The sequence below is a fragment of the Adelges cooleyi genome, unplaced genomic scaffold (genome assembly GCF_023614345.1).
Source record: "Adelges cooleyi isolate 19-005CV unplaced genomic scaffold, UGA_ACOO_1.1 ACOO_flye_CR_arks_rails_tigmint_CR_PRNA_30, whole genome shotgun sequence".
Lineage (NCBI taxonomy): Eukaryota > Metazoa > Arthropoda > Insecta > Hemiptera > Adelgidae > Adelges > Adelges cooleyi.
In genome coordinates, this window is record NW_026095971.1 from 20,168,484 (window position 1) to 20,190,629 (window position 22,146).

The window sequence follows — 22,146 nt, forward strand, 5'->3', positions numbered from 1 at the left end:
TTTTTAATGTTAAAGTTTTTTTTCAATCCTTTCTGTTTTACTGATAACATTATATTGGAAATGGGTGCTTTATTGATATTATAATTATTAAGTACCTGATAAATATTATAATACGATCAGCTCATAAGACTTAAATATCATAATAAATACTGGAAAAATAATTAAAAACATATTATTATAATGATCCACGCGGTACACAGTGTATTTACTATGTTTGAAAAACAATGAAATACAAGTAAGTATGTATAAATACAGTAAATACTAAATACATAATATTAAGAATTAAAAGAAAGTCATATATTATTTAGTATTTATACGACTGTCCAGTTTTAATTTTTTAAACGAACCAACTAAACAATCTTATTGTTGCTAATTTGTTTTATCTTAATGAATTGTATACAATCCACTTGAGGCTTTCAACAGCCACAGTCCACGAATTTTCACTTCTTATTTGTACAACGGCGCTTTGAATAGGCAATTCTGATACAAAACTGTATTCACGGTGTGTGGTTACCGTCGTCAGCTATTGTTTTTAAGTTTCGATGCGATTGATTCTTAAATAATGTGTGTTTAAGATTTAACCAGTCCTATTGTGGTACACCAAAATGTACTCTAGCTGTTTGACTATGCATATTCAATAAAAAGAAAACGTCGATTACAAGACGCGTTTCGAACGAAAACAATAAAGTCGGGTGTGGAAGAGTGAAGTGTAAAATCGATCGATGTGTACTCAGATATAAAAAAAAAAAAAAAATTTCAACGTCTCAAAATTCGGGAACCGTCGTTTTTGTTGTACGTGTTCTTTTTGTCTGTTGACGCGCACAAAGCACAAATCACACGCATTCACACTATTATTGACAGACGAACGGCTAACTTAACGAAGTGGAGTGTCTTAGTAAAGTTTTGTGGTATGAATTCCAGCATGAAAACGCCGGCTCTTTTCGGCTGTTTTACATTTCTCGCATTATGCGCTAATAATATATTATCCGGTGCAATGGCGGCAAACAGCGTGCAACAGATGACCGGAGTTCTGGGTCATCCGGCATGGAAGGATTTAAAACCTTTGAAAATCACCGACCGCCATAAACAGATTGAAGTGGAAGAATTACTCAAGAGCGATGCCGAAGGACAGAATTTAGTAACAGCCGAAAACATACACAGGAAAGTCCAGCAAGCCGTGAATTTTCTGAATTGCGATTACGCTCTAATGTTTCTGATTTACGTTGAATACATGGCCAGCATAGGCGACATATGTAATCAGATGACCGGCAAAGATACCGCAGCTACCGATAAACTAGAATGTCTGGAAAAGTTCAGGCGGTTATCCGACGGGAACACGTTGGTTTATCGCATGCGAAGTGCGATTGTTTATTTAAAATCGTTATCTTCACAAGCCGCACAGGTGGACGAATTTTCCAAAATTCTGACAAGCTTCGACTGTGCATACGAGACGACCCCCGACCCTTACTGGGAACAATCAACAACAGCCAGTAATCGGTTTAACTGCTTTGGTTTCTCGGGGGCGGCGGAAGACGTTTTCAAACTCAATACAGGCGGTACGATCAATTTATTAACAAACCTGAAGACAAGGACTGAGGAATTTTTCGGAAACCACTGCCGTCCGAAGTTGCGTTTATTCGAAAGAAACATAGAAAGTTTCACGTATATCTGGGCTAACAACTTGAGCGAACATATTTGCCTCGGTGTAGGCAGCCACGTTAACTGTGTGAACAAAACGTACACCGCGCTCAATAACATGATAAACGATTTCATAGTGTTGGATTACACTCGACTGGGGTTCGCGTTTAATGCACAATCGAACGTTACCGTTTTCAATGAAAATCTCGACACGGGAAACAGAATTAGACAAATCAACAGCATACTGATTTGCGTAGGCTGGTCGAACCATTTGGGTAACTTAAAGATCGTGATGGATGGCCGGCAATACATTATTCAAGATCTACTGGCGATCGATGCCGAAGAGCAGATGGCAAACGAGCAAAACGTGGACAGTAAAATGCGCCTAGTCTACGGATTTATGAGCTGTTATTTCGTTACACAGTTAAAAGAGTTATTGTATTACAGCAAATCCGTGGCACATTTATTCGATCAGGCTAACCCTGTTGACAAGTTGGAGTGTGTCAAATCATTTGTGACAATGACCAAAAATAACGACGCAGTAGTATTGCGCATGAAAAGCGCCCTTATGTATTTTCAACGATTATCACCTCAGACTGGGTTTGGCAAGCATGTTTTGAAAATCATTGACCTCCTCTTGAATTACATAGAAATTATGAATAACCATTTCTTCGGTAGTAGTTATATTTCGAGAAATGCATTGGACGAGACTGTAAATGAAACGATACTTGATGAATTCCTAAGCTATTTGTTAGACGTTGAAAAAGAACTGGACAGCTACACTGCGATGTACTGCGTGTTACCCAATACGCCTACAAGTAATGAGGTTCCCCAAAATTCGCAGAAGGAGATAGAGCAACAACACGATAGAAAAATAAACTCATTTATAGAAACTGTGTTTACAAGTTTAGGTTTAACTATAACCTTCGCTCCACATGCACTACCGTAAGATTGAAGTCGGGAAATTCAGATTAAAACAATAAATATAATGTTTAATATATCTCGGTCTAAGAATATTATTTTATCAAGTACAATAATTATATTTGCACAATTATATTTTCAAATTTAATAATAAATACACTGTTTTAATTTTCAACTACTATTTATGAGTTTAAAATTATTGGTGTGTTAAATTGCTCACGAAGTAATGAAATTATGTTTGTTTGAAAAAAGCATGCGTTATTTTTGCGCCACCCTGTACCTATTAAACTTATACTTTATTTGGTATTAAACGAGACGGACATATTATTATTTCAAAATTAATCTAATAGACTTACGTCGTTTTTAAGTTTCGATGCCAATGATTCTTAAATAATGTGTGTTTAAGACCTGAAAATCAGTCTGAAGATAGGTCTAATGATATAAACTTATAACATGTGTAAAAAATAAAATAAAATCTGTAGGCAACACTTTTTTGTTATAAATTAAAAATAAAGGAAAATGGAAACAGCGGGATCTTGTATTATGAAAACAGTCCTATTGTGGTACACCAAAATGTACTCTAGCTGTTTGACTATGAATATTCTTCTAGTAGGTATTCAATTCTAGATTTCTCCGACGCGTTTCGATCGAAAACATGGAAGTCGGGTCTGGAAGAATGAAATATAAAATCGATCGATGTGTACTCAAATGTCAAAAAATAAAAAATAAGAAAATGTCAGCGTCTCAAAATTCGGGAACCGTCGTTTTTGTTGTACGTGTTCTTTTTGTCTGTTGACGCGCACAAAGCACAAATCACACGCATTCACACTATTATTGACAGACGAACGGCTAACTTAACGAAGTGGAGTGTCTTAGTAAAGTTTTGTGATATGAATTTCAGCATGAAAATGCCAGCTCTTTTCGGCTGTTTTACATTTCTCGCATTATGCGCTAATAATATATTATCCGGTGCAATGGCGGCAAACAGCGTGCAACAGATGACAGGAGTTCTGGGTCATCCGGCATGGAAGGATTTAAAACCTTTGAAAATCATTGGCCGCAATAAACTGATTGAAGTGGAAGAATTACTCAAGAGCGATGCCGAAGGACAGAATTTAGTAACAGCCGAAAACATACACAGGAAAGTCCAGCAAGCCGTGAATTTTCTGAATTGCGATTACGCTCTAATGTTTCTGATTTACGTTGAATACATGGCCAGCATAGGCGACATATGTAATCAGATGACCGGCAATGATACCGCAGCTACCGATAAACGGGAATGTCTGAAAAAGTTCAGGCGGTTATCCGACCGGAAGATGTTGGTTTATCGCATGCAAAGTGCGATTGTTTATTTAAAATCGTTATCTCCAAAACCCATACCGGTCGATGAATTTTCCAAAATTCTGACAAGCTTCGACAGTGCATACGAGACGACGCCCGACCCTTACTGGGAACAACAAAAAACAGCCAGTAATCGGTTTATTTGCTTTGGTTCATCGGGAGAGGTGGAAGACGTTTTCAAACTCAAGACGGTCTGTACGGTAAATTTATTAACAGAATTAAATACAAAGACTAAGGAATTTTTCGGACAACACTGCCGTCCGAAGTTGCGTTTATACGAAAGAAACATAGACATTTCTACGTATACCCGGGCTAACAACTCTCGTGAGCACATTTGTCTCGGTGTAGGCAGCCTCGTCAACTGTGTAAACAAAACGTACACCGCGCTCAATAACATGATAAACGACTTCATAGTGTTGGATTACACTCGACTGGGGTTCGTGTTTAATGCACAATCGAACGTTACCGTTTTCAATGAAAATCCCGACACGGGAAACAGAATTAGACAAATCAACAGCATACTGAGATACGTTGGCTGGTCGAACCATTTGGGCAACTTAAAGATCGTGATGGATGGCCGGCAATACAGTATTCAAGACGTACTGACGACCTATGCCGAAAGGCAATTGGCAAACGAGCAATACGTAGACAGTGTAATGCGTATAGTCTACAGATTTATGAGCTGTTATTTTGTTATACAGTTAAAAGAGTTATTGTATTACAGCAAATCCGTGGCACAATTATTCGATCAGGCGAGCCCTATTGACAAGTTGGAGTGTGTTAAATCATTTGTGACAATGACCAAAAATAACGACGCAGTAGTGTTGCGCATGAAAAGCGCCCTTATGTATTTTCAACGATTATCACCTCAGACTGGGTTTGGCAAGCATGTTTTGAAAATCATTTACCTCCTCCTGAGTTACATAGAAATGATCAATGACAATTACTTCGAGTCGATAGTCTATGAATTCCTAAGCTATTTGTTAGGTGTTGAAAAAGAACTGGACAGCTACACTGCGATGTACTGCGTGTTACCAAATACGCCTACAAGTAATGAGGTTCGCCAAAATTCGCCAAAGGAGATAGAGCAACAACACGATAGAAAAATAAACTCATTTATAACTGTGTTTACAAGTTTAGGTTTAAATATAACCCACGTTCAACCGTTAGAATGAAGTCTGGAAGTTCAGATTAAAACAATAAATATAATTTTTAATGAGATATATTAAATATTATTGTTATTGTTTTAATCTGAATTTCTGATATTCAATATATCTCGGTCATATTATTTTATTAAGTACAATAATTATATTTGCACAAATATATTATTATTAATTATTATATTATTACAATTATATTTTCAACTACCATTTATGAGTTTAGAATTATTGGTGTGTTAAATTGCGCATGAAGTAATCAAATTATGTGTGTTTGAAAAAAGCATGCGTTATTTTTGCGCCATCCTGTACCTATTAAACTTATACTTTATTTGGTATTAAACGAGACGGCAATATTATTATTTAAATATTAAGTCTTGAATCTATAAGACTTATGTTGATTTTTAAACATTATGTCAATATTATAGTTTTTATGTCACGTAAGGCTGCTTGCACACAAGACGATACTTTCGGATGTCGAAAACGGTGTCAGAGTTGGGTGCATTGCATATGCATTGATTTTAATGAACTCGTTGCACACCATCTCCGATCCGATATCGATACAGCAGTCCGATTGATGGCTAGAAGTCGGATCAGTGCATACCCATAACGAAGTTATCAGGCAGCGGCTTTCGATAGTATCGTCGTGTGTGCGTGCGGCCTAATACTGGAAAAATAATTAAAAACATATTATTATAATGATCCACGTGGTACACAATGTATTTACTATGGTTGAAAAACAATAAAATACAAGTATGTATAAATATAGTAAATACATAACATTAAGAATTAAGTGAAAGTCGTATACACTATTTATACGACTGTCCAGGTTTAATTTTTAACAATAAAAAAGAAATTGATACATATAGTATTAGCTTTCCATTGTATATTATTTACAAATAAATACTCAACGATCAATTTCTCCAAACACAACATCCAAGGTTCCTGCAATAGTACATAGGCGAATGAGAAATGTACAAAGTATTTAAATAGCACGCGTTACTTACCAATTATAGCAACTATGTCGGCGAGGAAATGTTTTTTGCCTATTTTGTCTAGAGCGGCGAGATGTGCAAAACCAGGAGCCTTAATTTTACATCTGTACGGTTTGGATGAACCGTCAGAGACTAAATAAACACCAAATTCACCTAAAAAAAAAAAAATAATAAAAATAATAATAGTTTAACTTAATTTCAAAAATATATAAATCTTAAAAATATATTCTACCTTTGGGAGCTTCTATCGCAGTGTACGTAGCACCAGGAGGTACTTGATAACCTTGGGTAAATAATTTGAAATGGTGAATCAATGCCTCCATAGAATTCTGGATAAATAGTTTTAAAATTATTAGTTTACGTACATTTTTATAACAATTGAATAGTATATTTATTACTTTCATTTCCGATCTGGATGGTGTCGTGACTTTCATGTCGTCAGTTTTAATTTCACCAGCAGGCATTTGGTTCAAACACTGTTCGATTATCCTAAGCGATTGTCTCATTTCAGCCACCCGACACAGATATCTAAAATAATGTGATGTAGAACAAAATGTGTACTATCATGCCTAATTTTTATTAATCACACTTACTAACCTGTCGTAACAATCGCCACGAGTTCCAATAGGTACATCAAAGTCCATAAGATGGTACGCATCGTACGGCTGTGTTTTACGCAAATCCCATTTGATTCCAGAACCGCGTAACATAACACCACTTTAAATAACAAACAGTATGTTTAGTTTAAATGGTTTCAAAAGTTTATGTAGACAAGCATTTTAGCACAGGATAGCTTGATTCATAATATTTTGCCATTTGATGATTGATAAGAATAATACAAAATTACCTGAAGCCTAAATTGAGAGCATCTTCGGCGCTTACAATACCAATGTCACGGGTCCTAGCTATCCAAATACCGTTATTAGTAAGCATATCTTCGGTTTCGTCAATTCTTTCTCCAAACTTTGATATAAACTGATAGATGTCATCCATTAAACCGAGAGGAATATCCTGAAAATGTTTAAATTGGGAAATATAGTAACTACTGCAAGACGTTTCTCACTTAGAATATAAATTAACACTAGACAAACTTGAGACACTCCTCCTGGACGAATGTACGCTGCATGCATCCTAGCACCAGAGACACGTTCGTAAAATTCCATCATTTTTTCTCGCTCTTCGAAAAGCCAAAAGAATGGTGTCATAGCGCCAATGTCCAATGCATGCGTACCGACAGCCATGATGTGGTTCAATATGCGTGTGATTTCCGCAAACAGGGCTGTAATATAGCAACAGAAATTTGTTTAAAAAACCTCTTTTAAATATAAAAAATGTCATAATTTATTTACTTCGAATGTATTTAGCTCTAATTGGCACTTCTATATTTAATAATTTTTCAACGGCTAAAGAATAACACTGTTCATTACACATCATGGATACATAATCAAGACGATCAAAGTATGGTAACGCTTGAGTATATGTTTTGTATTCAATCAGTTTTTCCGTGGCCCTATGCAACAGTCCTATGTGTGGATCTGCACGAATGACAACCTAAAAGTGAAAAATGAAACTTTGGTATAGAAACGTACTTCTTTATTTTTAATGCGTCGTTAAGTTTACTTCTCCCGAGAGTTCAAGCACTAATCGGAGCACACCATGAGCAGCTGGATGTTGAGGCCCAAAGTTGATGGTCATATTCTTCACTTCACGTTCTACCGGTTGTATATTACTGTTCCAGGCGACAACCTTCCAATCGCCCGCTTCTTCGGGTACAAACATAACAGGCCGTTCAAACTTTTTCATATCTTCTACGCCTGGGTACCATTTAGATGCGTACCTTACATGTCTATGTAAAAAAATAATTTACAAAGTTTTCTTTATTAATTTCACTAAGTACTTTAGTGTCAAATATATTTGGTGTTGATTATTAAAATGTATACATACTGGTTTGCAGTAAAGTATTTCGACAATACTCCCAAATTGCTTCTCTTCACCAAATTAATGACTGAAGCCATCGTGAAATTAAACTCTTACCGGCTAAATAATTGAATGTATAATATACTTAATTAGGGAAATTTTATTAAATTTCCCTAACGCTAAATGGGAAAGAAAATTGCTCCTTTTTAACTTTTCAATCCTAGTGCAGCTAATCACGTATTGATATTATCATCTGTCTGTAGGTCTTCCATGGAACAAAAACAAACTTTCTCATGGAACACAATTATTAAATTCAGCGGCTGGTGTTGATAAGACCGTTATCAGCGCCTTGCTTATCACAATTAAACTAGTTAGTGGCGGCGACAGTGCAATCTGCATTCTGATTTCTGTGCAATGTGCATAATAAAATAAGTATTAAATGCTTACAAGTTAACGGTTGTTAGTTATAACAAAAATAAAACATAATTATTTAAAAATAGTTTAAACTTATTTATTACTCGCTTGTTTAGCAATATCTTTGTAATGAATACATTAACATTTTCAAAACTAGTTTCTAACATTAAGACGCTGATTTGTAAGTAAAAATGATATACACCTGTACATTATTGATCGAAATGATGTACACATTATACAAAAACATTGTCAATATAGTTTTTCTCCCGAAATTGGGTTGTCGAAAAAATGTTTATCAATATGTATATTATTATTGGTGACACACTCTGATTTTTAACGTGGGTTGTTTCAGGTCACAATCAAGTGCGAAATGCGTCAAAGAAGTCCGGTACGAGCACAGCCAATGTTGGCGGTCGTGTTCGACCTAAGCACAGAGGCATAAGGTACAACGAAGGTCATTGGGTTTCAGCAGGAACCATGTTAGTATTGCAGAGAAACCTGAGATTCCATCCTGGGCTTCATGTAGGTAGTCAATTGTGTGTTAGTTAAACTTATATTACAATTAACTTGATCGAACGGTTGTAGGTGGGATTCGGCCGTAATGGTACACTGTTTGCTTTGGAATCGGGCAGAGTGATGGTAACGTGTGAAAAAATAGATCCCAAATGGGATCACACGTGGATACAGAGAATCTACGCGGGACGACAAGGACAGACAATTTATAAAAAATTCTTTAATATTTTACCAGAACCTCAACATAATAGATTTAAGCTAGTGGATGCAATATAATTTTAATGAAATTTGCTGTGGCATAATATGAGACTATAATTTCCGAGTTGTGTAGAGATTTTTTTTTTTATAAATAGTTGTTAATAAATTGATTTTGCATACTAATTAGTCTCTGGTTATAGTATGAGACAAAAATTGGAGAATTATTTTTTATCATCATAATCAGAACTATGAAAATATAATATACTAAATAACTCGCAAGACATATTATGCTCATAATACTTAGTTGTATATAGTTGTAGAGACTATAATAATTTATTGTTGTTGTTACCCATATATCGTAATCAACAATCCCTCGATGAAGGAAGTCATTATCTACAGATGAAGTTAACCCACTAGTGGCGGTAATTCAATTCGATCTTCTTTTAGTATAATATAAATTTGATATTCATGTTATTTTTAGCTTAAACAAATAGTCCACTATAAAAAAAGTTCTCTTACTAAATTTACGAATGACCTGTATTTACAGTAGATTCTTATTATGTGGAACGTAGATATCTTGAACTTTTTTTTTTGTCCCCATTGAAACTTCCATTACACTCAATAGTTTATTCTTCTTGATAACTCAAACTACTTTTTTTCTCACGGATATTCAGATAGAATGTATTATAAAATTTCAACACTGTAAGGAAAGGTATAGCAACTATTTATAACACAGGAAGGTCATAAAAATGTGTGACTCACAATTGAAATTGAATTGGATATTAAGTAAACGTATCGTTTGAGACATTAACATAATTTAATGCTGAGGATACAATATTGGGCATGCAATATATGTGTAAAAATTATTTATTGCTAAATTTGTATGTGCACATATAATTATTGTGCTCAATAAAATAATATGATAAGACCGAGATAATACATCTCGGTATTTATTGTTAAATTTGAAAATATAATAATAATAATATAGTTGTGCAAGTATAACTATTGTGCTTAATAAAATAATATGATTAGACATAATAATTGTAAATTAATAAGACATATTAAACATCAGAAATTCAGATTAAAACAATAACTATAATAGGTATTTAATATATCTCATTAAATATTATAGTTATTGTTTTAATCTGAATTTCCCGACTTCAATCTTACGGTAGTGCGTGTTGAACGAGGGTTATACTTAAACCGAAACTTGGAAACACAGTTTCTATGAATGATTTTATTTTTCTACCGTGTTGTCCCTCTATGTCTTGCGAATTTTGGCGGACCTCATTACTTGTAGGCGTATTCGGCAACACGCAGTACATCACAGTGTATTTGTCCAGTTCTTCTTCAACACTTAACAAATAGCTTAGGAATTTATCCAGTGGTTCACGTAACATCTTAATACGCGTCGCGTCCAGTAAACTATCCGAGATTCCACTGCTAAAGTACTCGTAGAAATCTATCATTTCTATGTAATTCATGAGGAGGTAAACGATTTTCAAAATATACTTGTCAAAACCGATCCGAGGAGATAATCGCAGAAAATACACAAGGACGTCTTTCATGCGAAATACTACTGCGGCGTTTTTTTTGGCTATTGTCACAAATGATAAAGCACACTCCAACTTGTCAACAGGGTTCGCCTGATCGAATAATTGTGCCACGGATTTGCTGTAAGACAATAGCAGTAGATCTTGAACACCGTATTGCCGGCCATCCATCAAGATCGTTAAGTGACCCAAATTTTGCTTCCAGCCAACGTGACTCGGTATGTCGTTGATTTGCTCAATTCCGTTTCCCGTTTTGGGATTTTCATTGAAAACGGTGACGTTCGATTGTGCATTAAACGCGAACCCCAGTCGAGTGTAATCCAAAACTATGAAATCGTTTATCATGTTATTGAGCGCAGTGTACATTTTGTCCACACCGTTGAAACGGGTGCCTGCATTGCGACGAATATGTTTTTCTAACTCGTTAGCCCAGATATACGTGAAACTTTCTATGTTTCTTTCGGTTAAACTCAACTTCGGACCGCAGTGGTTTTCGAAAAATTCCATAGTGTTTTCTTTTAGGTCGCCTAATAATTTAGACACGTACCGTCCGTCTTGAGGTCGAAAACGGTTTCTTTGTCCGAGGACTCAAGCCCAATATCGGTTGGTCGTTCCCAGAAAGGGTCGGGGGTCGTCTCGTATGCACGGTCGAAGCTTGTCAGAATTTTGGAAAATTCATCGACCGGTGCGGCCTGTGAAGACAACGATTTTAAATAGGCAATCGCACTTTGCATGCGATATACTAACGTCTTACCGTCGGATAACTGCCTGAACATTTTCAGACATTCTCGTTTATCTCGTTCACCTGAGGTCATCCAATTACACTCATAGCCTGTGCTGGCCATGTATTCAACGTAAATCAGAAACATTAGAGCGTAATCGCAATTCAGAAAATTCACGGACTTTCCTGTGTATGTTTTGGGCTGTTACTAAATTCTGTCCTTCGGCATCGCTCTTGAGTAATTCTTCCACTTCAATCCGTGTATGGCGGTCGGTGATTTTCAAAGGTTTTAAATCCTTCCATGCCGGATGACCCAGAACTCCGGTCATCTGTTGCACGCTGTTTGCCGCCATTGCACCGGATAACATATTATTATTATCGCATAATGCGAGAAATGTAAAACAGACGAAAAGAGCCGGCGTTTTCATGCTGGAATTCATATCACAAGACACTCCACTTTGTTGAGTTAGCAGTATGTCTGTCAATAATACTCTGAATGAGTGTGATTTGTGCTTTGTGCGCGTCAACGGACAAAACGAACACGTACAACAAAAACGTCGGGTTATGAGTAAGTAAAATTTCAAGGTTTCCGAATTTTGAGACGTTGACATTACTTTATTTTTTGACATCTGAATACACATTGATAGTTTGTACATTTCATTCTTTCAAACCCGACTGAAGCGTCTTGAAATCGACATTTATCGCATATTTATGTTGTTTTTTCAAAGAAATCCAGTATATTTTGGTGTCCGTTCTCTGAAGCAATTCGGGTTGATTTTTAACAAGTTATTGCTCAATATCATAAATTAATACACAATAGATAGGCAACACTAATGTACAGCTGCCAGCCATAATATTTTACTCGTATAGAAATCGGGTAAAAATAATACAAATACAAGTACAATACGGAAAAAAATGTCATAAGCTCTCAAAATGGCTACAGAGACGTTTATAAAACTGGTTATCGACCAGTCAAAATTTAAAGTACATATTTCTCAATTAAAAAAGTTAATATGAAATGTATGCGTTACCATTTGAGTTTCAAAAAAAACCAAGTCGGGAGGAGGGGTAAACACAGAACATTTTTTTAGAAGTTGAGATCACATAAAAATACATTATGGAAAAAACACTTTACACCACTTATAATTAAGTTGTATAACTTTTACTACTTATTTTTACCTAACCTATTAACCTTTAAAATAAACGGTAAAAGCATCGGGCGTCGTGGCCAACTCTTGAAGTGGAACTCTTACCGGATAAACAATTTAATGTATATTATACTTAATTAGGGAAATTTATTAAAATTTCCCTAACGCTTAATGGAAAAGAGTATTGCTCCTTTTTAACTTTTCAATCCTAATTCCTAGTGCACGATGTCTACTGTCTATGGTTATAACTTGTAAATATTCCTATTATTATATTCATTATTAAATTTAATAATACTATTCTAATTACTAATAACATATTATTTAAATATAGGTGTAATATTAATCTACCTTTGTAGAAAAATATATTTTTCTTGTCATCACAAAATTACATTATCTCTTTTAAAATAGTAATTCGGATTTAATGGATTCAGTTGTTTTTAATATTTTCACAGTTCATTTCTTATTATAAGATTCGTATTATTATATGTAATAATACTGTAAAACAGTAATTTTACAAAAATTAAAAACCATATTGAATCTTTTAATATCCAATATTCTAAAGTAACATAAGACACCAAAAAGATCCAAAGGATTATGTTTACCAAGATTCCATTTATCGACCAATTTGAATGTATTTTTTTATTATTATTATTTATAAAACTTTTACTAAACAGGTAATTCAAACATAACTTTATACGACCATCTAATATTGTTATTTTAGTATTAAACTTTTCCGAAGTGTTTGAAAAACAATAACAAATGTGTATTATTTATTAATACAACTACTGAACTTTTTTTCGACCGGTTATTATCAAAATGTTATCTAAATACACTTGTCACTTACTGCCTACTTTAAAATATGTTTGAAGTGATGATGAGAACCCGAAAAACCGGATTAAAAAAAAACTCCATTTCAGCCACTTTGAAAGTTTTAAAATTATTAAATAACATTACAGTATAAGGCTGTGTACCTAAGTAAAATGTTTTGGAGCAAATTAAAAACAAAACGCATAACTTTGACTATAAATTGATTTCGGATTCAACAAATCCAAAATTCAAAAGCAATATATCTTTTTAGAGTTATTTTTATAATTTTGTCGATTATACTTAAGTTTGTCTAACAACTGTATAGATCACTATCGGAAAGCGCACCTGAACATGGGACGAACATTTAAAAAGTTCACTGCTTCAACTTTTAAAATCGAGTAAAACACCCAAAAAATGTAAATATTTTTCTTACATACCCTTTGAGTGTAGTAGGTAGTAATTTTCTACGATTGTTAATTGTGGCATCTTATTGAAGACACCAAAGGGTTAAAATTAAAATTAGTCCAATTAGTTCCAGTTTCGTGGCAACTTTTAACTATAGTAAGTTTAAGTATTTGGTTTTGTTATATTTTTTATGAGTAGACTACTTTTGAATATTTTTTTATCATATTATATTATTTTAAATTACTGTTATAATAACTAAAAACATATTTAAATATATGCATAATCAGAACCATCATAATATAATATACTAAATAACCTGTAATACATAATATTATGCTTATAATACATATTTTATTATTAGTATAGACTAAAACAATTTATTGTCGTTACCCATTTAACGTGTAATGAACATTAAATGAAAATATTTTCAAATACCTGCTGACTGTTGGTTCACTCACACATAGAAACCTAGAAATTGTCAAAGTGTAATTTTCGTGTGACCTTACGGAACAGGATTAGGCTTATAAAGGCCTAATTTAGAAATAATACAATGTACAGAAAAATAATGAAGTATAGGAGTGAAAATAGGAAAGAACAATTAAAGAGTTACGGCAGAAAAAAATATTCTCCAAAGTGTCTGTACAGATTATTATTTAAGTTTTATAAATGCTTCAATAGAAGCTACAACGAGTCACTAACAAATCGAGTAACTATGTATAATTTATAATATTAAAATTATAAAGAAAATAATGCTCATACGAACAATACAATAATAACAACAAAATTGTGACTACAATAAGTCAACAAGTATTATAATAATAATATTAATAATAATAATGAGTAATTGTAATTACAATAATTAATATATCATGATTTCAACTTTTAAATATTTTTTTTTTATCAAATTTATTACTTACTAAAATAATCCGTTTATAATATATAATATAATGTACTCAACTATAAAAATTATATATAGTTTTACAGCATGGTTTAAATAATATAATCCAAATGTTGAAACAACAGTAATAAATGTAATTTTGGGAATGTTGGTGTTAGGCACTCGCACATATTGGTAAATACGTTTTACAATAGTTTTTTGGACCCAAAAATAGACCTAACAAAATGGGAGAAAATTATAAATTAACAACACTATTATTCCCTTTTTTTCGTTAGAAACAAAATACACGAATACACTTTTACGCTTAATTATTTACTGAGATCTGCGATTAGTTACCACTTAACAGTTAACAATTTTTTGTTTAATTTATACATGCACGGCGTGTATAAACAAAAAGAAAATTATTAACCAAAAATTCATTTTGGTAACAAAATTATCAGATCTACGAGTCAAGTGTGTGGCCGTTAAAAGATTTTCATTCGATTACGTTAAGATGAACCAGTTACGTTTTTTAGGTGGCTCTCAGATTATGAAGTTCGTTTAACGGAAAACTGAAAACAAAGAGATCAAAACAACACTAAAATAACATTAATTTTGTAAAAGTCTTTTTTTATTTCAAAATGTCTCTTCTATATTATATATTCTTAAAAAATGAACACATACTTTTTGTAGGGTAAGAGAGGTTAGGTAATGTTTAAGAAGAGTATAATCAGAATATTTGTTAAGTTTGAAGACATGACGTGCACTCTTTATCCAGGGTGACTGACGTTTAAGTTGGAATTTTATTGTATGAACCATAGACCATAGACTCACTTATTTTTTTGTAAACATTTTAATACACCCAAGCTACGGGCACCCATTGCGGGTCTTTGTGTACGCTATCCATAACCCTTTCTAATTCTTCGATAGTTTCTTCAATGTCTTCATTGACGATGGTGATGTCGAACAGGTGCTCGTAGGCGCGTCGCAACAGTTCCGACTCGTTGGCCAGTTTTTCTAGACTGCCGTCAAACTGAAAACAATTTTTGTTATTAGTACCTATGTATAGGACTGATTTATTTTTTAATTTTACTTACATCGGTGAGCGATCGATGTGGTGGAGCCGCGATGAAAACCACCAATGGCGCAAACTCGGCCGTTCGCAATATTTTTAAAGCTTGAGGTTCGACGTCAAGTATGGCGATCTTGCCATCGTGATGTATCTTCCTGATAGTGTCCAGCTTCGTGCCGTACATGGCATCGTCGTGAGTGCCTATGATACACAATAACAGCGTTAATTAGACACGGTTTTTAAACAGAGGAGTGAATTTGATAAGAGGATAATATTAGAAATATTTTCATGTTTTTTAAAACAGGTGATGTTTTATTAAAGAGGGTAGTCTGTTAATGGGGTAGAAATAGTTCCGTCAAGGCATGACCGGAAAGTTGAAATTATTCGCTTACCGTATTCTAAGTATTCGTGAGCATTGATATCGGTCATCATTTCGTCGTAAGTAACAAAGTAATAGGCGATGCCGTTTTCTTCGCCCGGTTTCAGCGGTCTAGTCGTGTCTACGTTAAGAATAAAACAATAAAAAGGCGTTAAACATCATAAAATCACAAGAGCTCTATTCTAAAAGCAATATTTTTTTTTTAACCGACAGGAATATTAAATATGATCCTAATTTTTTTTACATAATAATTACATACAGTACGGGTTGTGACTGAAGGCCTACACATATTAAAAAGGGTTAATTTTAGAAGAGACATTGGATCATGAATATGTCTTATGGTACTCCTCCAAGTATCAAGTCTCCAAGGTTAGAAGACATTTTCAAGTCAAAAAACCCTACTAACATTATATTAGTTCTAAGCAATCATCTAGATAACTTATTATTCAAGTGAAAGTTATTCGAATAACTTTTTAAACACATCTTTAAACGCATGTTTTTCAAACAACCATAACTTCATTATTTCATGAGCAATTAACCACCTTAATAATTCTAAACTCATACATAGTAGTTGAAAATAAAATAAAAATGATTTATTGTTAAATTTGAAAATATAATTGTAATAACATAGCTATAAACTATTAAACTCAACTTCGGACCGCAGTGGTTTTCGAAAAAGCGCTTAGTCCTAAACCAAAGCCAATAAACCGATTATTGCCTGTGGGTTTTGAAGACAACGATTTTAAATAGTCAATCGCACTTTGCATGCGATATACCAACGTGTTGCCGTCGGATAACCGTCTGAACTTTTCCAGACATTCACGTTTATCTCGTTCACCTGAGGTCGTCCAATTACAATTGTAGCCTATGCGGAACGTGTAATCAGTGTAAATTAGAAACATTAAAGCATAATCGCAATTCAGAAAATTCACGGCTTGCTGGACTTTCTCGTGTATGTTCAAACCGTCTTCGGTGTTTAAAGACTTCCAAAGGTTTTATATCGTACCATCCCGCACACTGTAGAACTCTGGCCTTCTATCTGTTGCAAGCTGTTTGCCGCCATTGCACCGGATAACATATTATTATTAGCGCATAATGCGAGAAATGTAAAACAGACAAAAAGCGTTGGCATTTTTTTACTGAAATTCATATCACAAAACTTTACTAAGACACTCCACTTTGTTGAGTTACCAGTATGTCTGTCTACAATACAGATATCACTATGAATGTGTGTGATTTGTGCTTTGTCCGCGTCGACAGCCAAAAAGAACACGTACAACGAAAACGACGGTTTCCGAATTTTGAGACGTTGACATTTTTTAATTTTTCGACATCTGAATACACATTGATAGTCTTCACATTACATTCTTTCAGATCCGACTTTATTGTTTTCGTTTGAAGCGCGTCTTGAGATCGACGTTTTCTTTTTATTGAATATTCATAGTCAAACAGCTCGAGTACATTTCGGTGTACCCCAATAGGACTGTTTTCGTAATACAAGATACAAGATCACGCTGTTTCCTTTAATTATAGTAAAACATTTTGACTACAGATTTTGTTTTTACACATGTTATAGACATATCATTAGACCTAGCTTCAGACTGACATTCAGCTGTTAAATCTTACACACACATTATTTAACAACCAATCGCATCGAAACTTAAAAACAATAGCTGACGACGGTAACCACACACCGTGTACATAGTTTTGTATCAGAATTGCCTATTCAAAGCGCCGTTGTACAAATAAGAATATAATTTATACGTGAAATCGAGTTTGGTATTATTCGTTTTGTTACTGTCGATAGCCCCAAGTGGATTGTATATAATATTCATTAAGATACTCACGAGCCATGGGATAAGCGTATTTGTCTGGGTGCTTTTGGATGATGGTGTTCTTGATGTGTCTTCGGCCTACACCGTGAGCGCCCAAGAGAACTAACGTTTTGCGTTGGAAAACTAAAGAAAAATACGTCAAAAGAAAATAATATAATGACATTAACACACAAGACGTAGGCGCAAAATAACAAGTTATTAGAATAAACATTTTTTTTTATTTACACGGCAGTTTGACCACTTCTTCGTAGGTGGCCAAGTCGATGTGATCGAATACCGCGTTGTGTTTGGCCAGATACTTGTCCTTGAGTTTCTTTTTGCGGCCAAATATTGAGCAATTTACTGTAACAGAACACCGTTTGCATACTTAGTTTAAAAAAAAAAACAAATCAGTAAAACACATTGCAAGCAAAGTGCGTCTCTACTCGAAAAAGGTTGATTTTTCTTTTCTATTTTTGTATTTACTTTAAAACACTCTAATGCACTAATAATGCTCCGGGCCCGGATAGCATCGACTAGCAAGCATATTATATAATGACAAACTAGGTTGTTTTCGTTTAAAGGGAGACACTATACACTACAAAAAACAATTATGCTTTTTATTATTTTAGGGCAACGACGACCTTACCGGTGGTACCATCACAACCTTCGTGCGACGAGCAACTGGATTCTTTTGGAGCGGCAAAGTTATCGGATAATAAAAAAAAAAAACAAATGGCAAAATGTAAAACACACTAAAGCAATGTTACAATAATATGGTTTAGGTGGTATATCATTATAACGCACACACACACACAAACACAAAATCAACTCAATCGCAATGGTCAGGTCAGGTTTATCCCGGATATTGGTATTATTGTATTGTAAGTACACAAGTTTGAGTGTTTCTCGGTATTACCTTGTTCGTGTTTAGAATTCTCCAAGGCTTTGCATGTGATCCGCCATTCTTGGAGTTCTGGTGAAGGTATAAGACCCGCCGAACCGGTTGGGTTGTTATCTTTGCGCGCCTGCCACCACTGGTGGTCGTCTTTGCTTATGACCTGCAAAAAAAAACCGCATCAACGACCAAAGTTAATTCTCAAACAACACTGTCTGAAATCTATTAGATTTGTCAACATTTTACTTAAATCTATTGTTGTAGGTTTTTAATTTTAGTTTTACTATCTTCCGTACTGTAATACTGTAGAAAATCGCCAATTTCTACCTTTATTTACTACACTCGTGTATTAAACAAATATTATTTCATTCCATACATTTATACGAATATTATCGAGCAAACGACATTATTGTGCCTTAATCATAGAGTAACAATAATATTATAATTTATACTAGCTCGTATGCGATAGTGAAGTGAGCAAAAGGACCAAAAACAGTATGACCACACAAAATAAAAACAAATTGTTGAGCAGTTGGTACTCTGTATGATAAAATACAGATTTTACCCCTTATCTTAAAATGTTATTGTTTTTATTGTTGTTATCATTATTATCTTATCACACAACTATATATAGAACGGTATCTCTCAATTAGAATTATTGTTTTTTTAAATTGTTTTACCCAGATAAATCGCACACAGCGAATACACAATATCATACCTGTAATATGTCACCGATGTTGAATGTGACGCCGGCCTGGGCACACGGTATCAAATCGTCTTGAAGAGGGTCATAGCTGAACTGAGCCCGGACATATATCTATAGGGGAATATATTTTATTATGCGCAATCGAATTAGGAACACACCAGGAAGATGGTACCACAATACTATGATGATAATAATATATGGAAATTCATAAAATTCCAATTGATTTTATATTAATATTTATATATATTTTTTTTTATTGAAATAATAATAAAAGTTACGGTTTAATAATAATAATACTAAAATAATAATAATAATAAAAAAAAAAAAAATAAAAAAAATAATAGAGATAACCATATTATTATAGATAATATTAATATTGTAAATCATAATAGTAATATTAATAAAAATGCATACACAATCGTATTAACTGTGGTTTCGGTAAAAACAAATAAAATTGTTATATTACAATCAAAACAATATCATATTATCATTATTAATGCATATTAAAACACGTGTAAACATAAAATCGGTTAATGTCGGTTAAACGATCGTATTTAAAATTAATCGTTGCAGGTTAATTTTATTTATTCCAATGTTTGATTAGTAAGTTATTTAGAATTTTGATTAGTTATTTATAATATAGCAATTATTCTGCTGAAATTACACGACAGTGCTCTTTAATCTTTATACAGTGTTATCGACAAGGATAGAACGATTATAGGACTCCAACACTACAGATAAAGTTAGTATAGATTAGTAGTGGATACTTACAATCACAGGTAATGGTTTTATCCTGAACAACTATATACAGGTAGGTATTTGCAAAAAAAAAAAAAAACACACACAAGGATTAACAATAATCATTAGTTATTCGGTTATTTTTTGTGGTTAAACTATAATTAAGGTTAGTTATATTAGAAAAAAAAATGTATATACAGTGAAAGTTATCAACTACTTTTCTGACGGAGGCCAAATTTTAAGAAGTCGATGGAAATATTTTCTATAATTAGCTTATTATTAAAATATGTTTGTAGTGATATCATTGCTACAACGGACGATGCCGCCGTTTATCAATAATAATAATAATAATAATAATTTCAAACGAAATAAAATAATATTATGCAGAAAGCCGGTGTCATGTCGTCAATCGACTGATGGTTGATTTTTTAATTTGGCCAACACCGGATAGAGTACACTTGGGCTTACTTGTACCTCGCACGGTGGTGGAGCGCTCCTGTACGACGGCACTATTTTGAAAGTGACAGACCCTCTCGCTTCTCTCTGTAGAAACAAGACAAGATTGAGAAATAGTTTGAATTATATATTAATTTTTAGTATATAACTTTTTAGTTTCTAACTATTCCAAAAAGACCAAAGGGAGGGATCTACCCCCCCCTTCCTTATAAATATGTCACTGCTCTGGGTATGGAAATATTGTTAACATCTTAAAAATAAACTTTTCTTTTTAGGTCGCTCAATAATAATAAAACCGACGATTCTTTTCTTCTTACATATAATTAACTTTAAAGTACACCACCATAATATTCGTGACGACCAATTATTATTATTTAATACACCTCGCGTCCCTCAGAATTACATGTCAAACCATTCAGTTAGTATTTTAACGTCTCTTGGCAATAAATTAACCGATATTTCTCTATTTATATGATTTATATTCTCTCTATTGTTTTTCTACATATAATTATTTTCTATATTGTATAATGTTATAATTTTTGTATCCGTTATTATTTATAGTATATTTGTGTTATTATTATATTGTATTTATGCGTTAGGCATTAGCTAATCATATATTAGCTATATTTATTGGCTTTACATGCGTAAGTATATAGTTTAGCCCAAATAATTTTAATTTGTTTCTAAGCTTAACTAGTGATAACAGCTATTGATAATACTTTTTTACTTATTTCCCCCAAATTCCTGATAATTTAATCTATATATAAAAAAAAATATTTTATAAAATTAAAAAAATTGGGCATTGAAGGGTTGAACAATTTGCATACCTTATCTAAGTTAAACATGTCACTTTATAATTGACTATAACAAATAAATCTGTAGTTGGGTCTAAAAGATTCAACATTTAATCTCATTTTTATACGTTTTGGCAAGTGAGATTTTAACGTTTTTCCTCCATAAAGCTTTGTGTTCAATTGTTTAATGAACATAACAATGCCCATCGGTTTTTTTGTCCCGGGATTGTTATATTTATACATAATAATCAATAAATAGGGTGTTTTAGTTTACATGTTTGTACTGATTTAACTTATTTTTGCCCAAAATGTCAGTTGTCCTATTGGATTATTATTTATATAATTTAGCATATGAATATGATACAATAAAATGATTAAAAAACGCATGGATATAAAATTTAAAAAATTATTTTTTTTATCGTTTTACACGCCTAATATATTATTTTTTAATGATTTATTTTATTTATTCGCGAAAATAAACTACAACGATAAAACATTACAATTTCAACATAATATTATTACTATTTGTAACGATTCGTAATTACAGTTGAAGTTAATTCGATCTTCATGTTTCAGGGTCGGTATCTGAGAAAACTTCACGAGTGTTTATTTTTTAGAAGCCACGCGATTATAAATCGAATAGAGTCGTAAGATTGTCTTTTTTTAGATTTATTTGGCCGTTGT

The 22,146-nt window shown here is 33.3% G+C and overlaps 3 protein-coding genes across 12 annotated transcripts in view; 1 reads left to right on the top strand and 2 right to left on the bottom strand.

Annotated features, from left to right (window-relative positions):
• Positions 1 to 5,747: 5,747 nt before the first annotated feature.
• On the bottom strand, positions 5,748 to 8,210 carry LOC126838779 (NADH-ubiquinone oxidoreductase 49 kDa subunit). The gene is made up of 10 exons (XM_050573482.1): positions 7,997 to 8,210; positions 7,673 to 7,898; positions 7,402 to 7,603; positions 7,144 to 7,331; positions 6,900 to 7,063; positions 6,650 to 6,769; positions 6,451 to 6,580; positions 6,285 to 6,381; positions 6,065 to 6,205; positions 5,748 to 6,002 (listed from the first exon to the last, which is right to left on the bottom strand). Exons 1-10 carry the CDS (start codon positions 8,065 to 8,067, stop codon positions 5,965 to 5,967), a joined length of 1,377 nt encoding a protein of 458 aa, XP_050429439.1. The 5' UTR covers positions 8,068 to 8,210; the 3' UTR covers positions 5,748 to 5,964.
• A 131-nt stretch (positions 8,211 to 8,341) lies between these two features.
• Positions 8,342 to 9,277, top strand: LOC126838781 (39S ribosomal protein L27, mitochondrial). The gene is made up of 3 exons (XM_050573484.1): positions 8,342 to 8,564; positions 8,736 to 8,905; positions 8,969 to 9,277. Exons 1-3 carry the CDS (start codon positions 8,513 to 8,515, stop codon positions 9,170 to 9,172), a joined length of 426 nt encoding a protein of 141 aa, XP_050429441.1. The 5' UTR covers positions 8,342 to 8,512; the 3' UTR covers positions 9,173 to 9,277.
• A 5,085-nt stretch (positions 9,278 to 14,362) lies between these two features.
• Positions 14,363 to 22,146, bottom strand: part of LOC126838777 (peripheral plasma membrane protein CASK) — a 95,763-nt gene continuing 87,979 nt past the window's right edge. For 4 of the 10 annotated variants that reach the window (XM_050573480.1, XM_050573478.1, XM_050573477.1 and 1 more), the window contains 11 exons: positions 20,681 to 20,755; positions 20,246 to 20,275; positions 19,487 to 19,585; positions 18,790 to 18,931; positions 18,520 to 18,561; positions 18,117 to 18,233; positions 17,904 to 18,014; positions 16,070 to 16,177; positions 15,703 to 15,878; positions 15,440 to 15,638; positions 14,363 to 15,177 (listed from right to left, as the gene is read on the bottom strand). In XM_050573480.1, the coding sequence (XP_050429437.1) occupies positions 15,459 to 15,638; positions 15,703 to 15,878; positions 16,070 to 16,177; positions 17,904 to 18,014; positions 18,117 to 18,233; positions 18,520 to 18,561; positions 18,790 to 18,931; positions 19,487 to 19,585; positions 20,246 to 20,275; positions 20,681 to 20,755 (1,080 nt within the window). In that variant the 3' untranslated portion in view covers positions 14,363 to 15,177; positions 15,440 to 15,458. The remainder of the gene's footprint in view (positions 15,178 to 15,439; positions 15,639 to 15,702; positions 15,879 to 16,069; positions 16,178 to 17,903; positions 18,015 to 18,116; positions 18,234 to 18,519; positions 18,562 to 18,789; positions 18,932 to 19,486; positions 19,586 to 20,245; positions 20,276 to 20,680; positions 20,756 to 22,146) is intronic. The other 6 variants (XM_050573472.1, XM_050573474.1, XM_050573476.1 and 3 more) reach the window with 6 other exon arrangements.

Excerpts from the sequence above, each read along its gene's own strand:
- LOC126838779 (XM_050573482.1), bottom strand. The coding sequence starts at position 8,067 with ATGGCTTCAGTCATTAATTTGGTGAAGAGAAGCAATTTGGGAGTATTG. Across the intron at positions 7,899-7,996 it reads AAATACTTTACTGCAAACCA|ACATGTAAGGTACGCATCTA; the intron begins GTATGTATACAT and ends TTTTTTACATAG. Across the intron at positions 6,382-6,450 it reads CATCCAGATCGGAAATGAAA|AATTCTATGGAGGCATTGAT; the intron begins GTAATAAATATA and ends CTATTTATCCAG.
- LOC126838781 (XM_050573484.1), top strand. The coding sequence starts at position 8,513 with ATGAATACATTAACATTTTCAAAACTAGTTTCTAACATTAAGACGCTG. Across the intron at positions 8,565-8,735 it reads TAACATTAAGACGCTGATTT|GTCACAATCAAGTGCGAAAT; the intron begins GTAAGTAAAAAT and ends GGGTTGTTTCAG. Across the intron at positions 8,906-8,968 it reads GATTCCATCCTGGGCTTCAT|GTGGGATTCGGCCGTAATGG; the intron begins GTAGGTAGTCAA and ends GAACGGTTGTAG.